The 6,000-nt window shown below is 36.2% G+C and overlaps 2 protein-coding genes across 2 annotated transcripts in view; one reads left to right on the top strand and one right to left on the bottom strand.

Annotated features, from left to right (window-relative positions):
• LOC104785929 (HVA22-like protein j) lies at nt 94–2,393 on the top strand. The gene is made up of 9 exons (XM_010511217.1): nt 94–198; nt 299–409; nt 503–573; nt 702–800; nt 1,153–1,209; nt 1,290–1,353; nt 1,451–1,585; nt 1,669–1,752; nt 1,908–2,393. The coding sequence occupies exons 3-9, from the start codon at nt 542–544 to the stop codon at nt 2,214–2,216; spliced, it is 780 nt and encodes a 259-aa protein (XP_010509519.1). The 5' UTR covers nt 94–198; nt 299–409; nt 503–541; the 3' UTR covers nt 2,217–2,393.
• Nucleotides 2,484–6,000, bottom strand: part of LOC104785930 (transcription factor E2FA-like) — a 5,600-nt gene continuing 2,083 nt past the window's right edge. The window contains exons 2-13 of the mRNA XM_010511220.1: nt 5,076–5,253; nt 4,950–4,994; nt 4,694–4,868; nt 4,522–4,576; nt 4,360–4,412; nt 4,225–4,275; nt 4,070–4,118; nt 3,883–3,948; nt 3,722–3,798; nt 3,158–3,410; nt 2,938–3,007; nt 2,484–2,842 (exon numbers count right to left, since the gene is read on the bottom strand). Of these exons, the coding sequence (XP_010509522.1) occupies nt 2,745–2,842; nt 2,938–3,007; nt 3,158–3,410; nt 3,722–3,798; nt 3,883–3,948; nt 4,070–4,118; nt 4,225–4,275; nt 4,360–4,412; nt 4,522–4,576; nt 4,694–4,868; nt 4,950–4,994; nt 5,076–5,253 (1,170 nt within the window). The 3' untranslated portion in view covers nt 2,484–2,744. The remainder of the gene's footprint in view (nt 2,843–2,937; nt 3,008–3,157; nt 3,411–3,721; nt 3,799–3,882; nt 3,949–4,069; nt 4,119–4,224; nt 4,276–4,359; nt 4,413–4,521; nt 4,577–4,693; nt 4,869–4,949; nt 4,995–5,075; nt 5,254–6,000) is intronic.

Genomic DNA, 6,000 nt, shown 5'->3' on the forward strand with positions numbered 1-6,000 from the left:
AAATTAAAACCGTTTACTTTACCAAAAAAAATATTAAAAAAATGTCTTCCATACCCTGAAGTAATTTCCAATTATAGAACTCACTCGTCTTCATAATCTTCCTCTCTCTTTTTTTTTTTCATCATTTTTGAGATTCAAAGTTTTTGTTTTTTTCTTTTCTTTGCTTAAACCGGAGAGACACCCTCTCCCTAAATATAGGTTTGTTTGTTTATAACAACTTACACATTTTGTTTTTCTTTCTTTTTCTTATGATATACAAAATCGGCAACTAATAAACATAGTTTGATCTCATTTGCAGTTTTGATCCTTGTGGGGTTCAATTCCCTCTGATCATAACATTCTTCTTCATACGTTCAAGAATCCTTACGAGGACGAGATCTTCCCTAACGTCTTTGATCTTCTTCAATAGGTTCGTTTGCATTTGTCATACGCGTGATTAAAATAAAATAAAAAATGGATCGATTCGGGTTATATATGATTGTTGGATCGATCGGTTTTGTAGTGTTTGTATATCAGGAAATAATTTTGATTTTGGTCGAAGATGTTGGGAGATTTCATCATAAGACTCCTTGTGTATGTCGTCCTACCATATCTATCTACTCTTTTTATTAATGTTCCTTCAAAATTATTTCTCTTTGATTCTTTAATTATAGTTAGATCAATGTATATGTTTAATTGAAATGGTGATAATGAAATGGCAGATTAATATTAGGGTACACATACCCTGCATTCGAATGCTTCAAAACGGTGGAGAAGAACAAAGTTGATATCGAGGAACTCAGATTTTGGTGCCAATACTGGTAATATTTATATATATTCTCATCCCCTTTTTTCAATTCTTATATATATTTTTTCTTTTTTTTTTTTTCAATTGTTATATATATATATATATATTTTTTTCTTTTGATATAAAAAGATAGAAGACAACAAAATTCTGTTAAGTTGGATTTTTCTGTTGAATTATTTTTGGATGCAACCTTAATCTTTTCTACAAGTCTTTGGTCTCTAATAGTTTGGGAATTGCTGGTACAGTTATATTAATATTGATTTCTCAATGTATGTGATGCACGTATTGTTTGTTAATATAATAGTTATTTGTCAGTATGAACTGGAAGATATTAATTTATTAAACATGTGTATTTGAATAATTAGGATACTCTTGGCGCTAATTTCATCATTTGAGAGGGTTGGCGATATATTTATCTCATGGTAAGTAGTTTTTTTTTAGTTAATTTATGCCCTAAATGCATCAAAATTTAATTATCGATATATGCCATTATTATTTGCAGGTTACCGTTATACGGAGAGATGAAAGTCGTCTTCTTCGTATATCTATGGTACCCTAAAACAAAGGTAAATGACATATGTTGCTGTTGGATAATGTATACAATTGGTTTAGTAAATAAAATAATGGTACTAATAGTAACGATAACTTAAAAAATGAATGAAGGGAACGAGACATGTGTATGAGACATTGTTGAAGCCATACATGGCTCAGCATGAGACAGAGATTGACAGAAAGATTATGGAGTTGCGAGCTCGAGCTTGGGATTTTTTCATCTTCTACTTCCACAACTTTGCCCAGGTCCTTTTTTTGTTTTCCATATTTTTATGATTTATACGAAAATGTTATAACATAAACGATATTAATATAATATCGATGCACAGGCTGGTCAATCTACCTTGATCCAGGTTTTTCAGTACGTACTCGCCCAATCGGTCCGGTTCTCAGCCGCTGCAGCTAACCCACCGGTACGTATCAACCTATCACTCTAGTTTTGCCCATAAATGCATATATCTAGTTGGGTAATTAGCGTTAACGCAGTTCTGTGTTTACGCTTTGTATATGGGTTATAATTACCTTCCAGCTTTAACACTTTTTTTTTTTTCTTGTGTTCCTGCCAAAGCCGATGGAGCGGAACGTAAACGTGAACACGCAGTCACCGGTAGAGATGGACAATGAACCACAGTCACCACGGGCTCCAAGACCGCTGAACAAATCTCTGTCTGCGTTGCGATCGCTAGAGAAGCAAACGAGCAGAGGGAGGAAGTGGCCGCCACCAACACCACCACCAACACCAGGCCGAGACTCAGCCGGAATATTCAACGGAGAAGACGGAGGAGTCAACATTCCAGATAATATTCCGGGATCTCCCCTCACCGATGCTCGAGCGAAGCTCCGACGTTCTAACTCCAGAACTCAGTCCGCAGCATAGTAACGTACATATTTACGTGACTCGACGGAAGTCCTTAATTTGTTTGAAGATATATAGGGAAAGAAAAGTGAAATGAAAGTTTTGAATTGTTTAAACTACAATACAGATTGAATTTTTTTTTCTTGTGTTTTTGTAAATTGAAGCAGTAAGCATTAATACAGCGAGAACATTTGTGTGCTTGTTTCGCTTAATCTTTCTCTGGCTAGGTTGTTCAATCTGGATGGAGGATCCGGTAAATAACATTTGTTATGTAATGATGCATTTGGATGGTCAAAAATTATACTCAAATAATGTACCAATGCAGCCGATGGAAGTGCATTCTCTGTTAAACTTACATTAGTTTCTCGTAACTGGTGCCCCTCTACAACATTACTCTACCGATAAATGAATCATAATCTAATGGTACATTGTATGGAACGCACCTGCCATTGGTTCATACAGGTTCTGTATTTGCTCCCTCTCCTTGGATTTGATTTTGGCAGTGTTGTGAGGTGGGATCAGAAGTTGAGATGTGTGTTTGGTATTGGATCATCTCGGGGTTGAGTCAATAGCGGTTGGCGTTATTTCGCCCATTACCGGTGGTGGAGTACCCACGTCGGCTATTCCATAATCCCAATCGATACCAGCTTTTACTATAGTTAAGGATTGCTTAAATTATCATATGCAGATAGATAAATTGAACAATAAGAGAGAAACAATTTGCATATTTGCAAAAGGATACAGTCCGTTTTCCAAATATCCGTCATGCTAATTTCAGCATTTGAAAGAAGCCAGTAGTCCGAATCATCATTCTGCAAAAATATAAGACCGACATCAAATGACATTTATAAGAAAGATTTTGAGAGTCATGTTAATAAGTTCTTGTGCACAACTTCATAATTCTCTGTTTCATTTTTTATAGTCTTCTAGAGTATCTTAAAAGAAGCAGGAAGATGACTTACTTCAACGTCAGAGGGAGTAATCTTAAGCATTCCTCCTACTTGCTCCTGCAAATAATTAAGATCAGAGGTATCGCCGGGTTGTGGATGAGCATGATCGTGAGACACCTGATGCTCAATAGCAGTTCCTGTGTTATCAACAGTTAAGGCTTCAATGTCATGGTGTCCTGAAGATCCTGAGCTAGAAGCAATAGCTAAGCATGCTGGTGGTGCTGCAGCACTCCCATTTGTGTCTTCGAACTTCCCTTCAAATTCGCTGAATATGAAGTCAATGTAAAAGCATGTAAATGGGAGAGTCAATTTTCTAACTGAAGAAATCTTTGTTTTGCTATGTTCAATTATCAGTATACCGCCATCAGTAAAGTACATTGAATGAAAAAGAAATGTCAATAACAAAGTTTCTATTATTTGTTTTACAGCTACTCTAATAAGTAAACACCAATCTAAACCTTTTGTATGTTATGACATTGTATTCGATTATGTTAAATTTTAAAACGAAATTCTGCTTTGATATATATATACACACTTTGAAAAGATAGAAGAAACGAGAAGCCAAGGCATAATTACCTGACGAGGTATACGTCAATAGGTCCCATTGTACTTCTAAGAATGATCCTGTATCTCCTTTGTGGGTGGTCAACCGCCTGTCAAGTATAGAAGAAACATTATCATATTGGAATCCAACAAAGAATAGCAGATGTCTTATAAAGTCGCTGAAAGAGACTAACTTCATCTGGATCAGGAACTTCCAAAGTTGTGCCATGAGGAGCTTTGACGGCTATCAGAGTCTGGTTCTGCAGAAACAGCAAAGAGAGAGTTAAGATATAAGTGAACAAGTAAGTCTTGGGATCGACATACATACAATCAATTGATCAAATCCTTAAGGATTAAACATTTAAAATAGGAAATACAGACCTGGAAACCTGGTAAACTTTTGATATCCTCTTCAGTAACAAATAGCCATCTGAACAATGTGAACGGATTGGTTAAGTGTCCATCATAAGAATAGCACCATCTCATAGCAGAAACAAACTAGCCATATAAAATGATAGACAGACGGCGATATTTACTTTTGATTCTTTTCGTTTTCGCTCAGATCTCTTAATCTTTCCTCCGTTTGTCTGAAGAAAAGTTGTTAAGCGTCAGCATTGGTTGAGTAGATTAACCACAACAACCCAAAACTCTCTAAATGAATGCTATGAAACCTGATTTGATTATCTAATGCTTGCTCCTCGAGGGAAAGGTTTTCAATTTCTGCCTGTAAGGAGAAAACAAGATCATTAATCAAATAAAGCGAGAATCTAAGTGCAAGGTATTTTACGATTTACATACAAAATGAAGTTTAAGTGTATGCTATTTCACTACACCTGTATTACAGATACGTCAGCATCCACATCGTCAGGACTCGAAGCATCAATGCCCCTAAGCAAGTTTATTGATCATCAAGTGAGTTTATATGTAGTTATACGCAGAAAAATTTGGTGGTACGAACTACATAAGCATACTATATAGCATAAATAAATCATAAAAAGTCCTCACTTCCAAAGTATCCGATTCTTGAAAGGCTTTTCGATGAGATCTATCCCCTCCAAAACGTTTGTAATATCATATATACGTCGTTTCTGAACCTCTAATGTTTCTGCAGCTTTGTTTAGGTCCAGCATTCCATCTTTGGCTTGTTTAATTAGATTGACAAACTTTTTCGTAAGGAGACCTGGCCAGCTTTTTTGTCAGCATCTTCACATACACTACAACATGTATCGGAATATAAAGAGATATAGAGATTGCTAATTACCTAGGGAACTGTCATAGCGGCAAGGAGTTAGTGGCACAGGAGAACCTGCAAGTTTACCCGAGAAAATAATCAAGGATAAAGAACAACATGAAGGTTAACCGGCAGCAACCTACAAATCCTACTTACCAGCGTTAGTAGAGATGGGTGTTTGAGGAGTTGACTTATTTCCTTTGGCCTTTGACTTGATGTTGACTCTGCCTCCTTTTGTAGGAGTTTTACAGGGACTGCTATTGGAACCAGAACTTGTGAATCCATTATTAGATGGAGCAACAACCATATCCATTGTCGACTTTCTCTTCCGTGACTGCAGAACAAAAAATCAACTTGTTATTAACTTGAAAGAAGTAAGCATCCACACACAATCATCTTATATCATTCATCACAAACTTTCACTATGTGAAGAATCAACTTAGCTTATGCTCAACACTATGTGAAGAATCAACTTAAAGAGTATACTTATATGATACTTACAGGAATAAAAAAAGATTGATGAAGCTCAAAACATAAAATGGGTAGAGATTACAATGTAAGGGGACATTAACAGATTTACTGATTACTGAAGGGAGAGGGAGCAATTGAAGTTCAATTTTACACATAATTGAACACCCCAGGCAATAAAATTGCACAATCAAAGCTCATCTGATACAGAAATTGAAGAAATCGTTGCCGATTTGCGTCAATTGGGTGTAAAATTGAAACCGCACACTATCAGACAAATTTGTGCGCAAAATGTACCATCGCGAAGCTAAAACTTGGGATGAATCCACAACAATCTAATTAAAATCAGAGTCAGAAGCAAAGCGAAATCCGAAAACATCATCGAATCCCAAAAGAAACCAATCTCACAGGCGAAAAACCCCAAAATCGAACAATCAAAAGCATCCCCCAAAAAAAAAAATTAAACTCACGGGAGATCTAACAACGACAGCATCCTCATCCCGATCTACAACACCGAAGCCATTATTATTAACTAAGCTCCTATCGGTGTTGTTATGAGTGAGCGAAGAAGAAGAAGAAGAGGTAAATCGATGGTAATCATCGGAAGGATGAA

This window comes from Camelina sativa, chromosome 5 (genome assembly GCF_000633955.1).
Source record: "Camelina sativa cultivar DH55 chromosome 5, Cs, whole genome shotgun sequence".
Taxonomy (NCBI): domain Eukaryota; kingdom Viridiplantae; phylum Streptophyta; class Magnoliopsida; order Brassicales; family Brassicaceae; genus Camelina; species Camelina sativa.

What these genes read in the sequence shown, in the direction of transcription:
- LOC104785929 (XM_010511217.1), top strand. Translation starts at nt 542, where the DNA reads ATGTTGGGAGATTTCATCATAAGACTCCTTGT. An exon ending in GGCGATATATTTATCTCATG is followed by an intron (nt 1,210 to 1,289) that starts GTAAGTAGTTTT and finishes TATTATTTGCAG; the next exon opens with GTTACCGTTATACGGAGAGA. An exon ending in ACTTCCACAACTTTGCCCAG is followed by an intron (nt 1,586 to 1,668) that starts GTCCTTTTTTTG and finishes ATCGATGCACAG; the next exon opens with GCTGGTCAATCTACCTTGAT.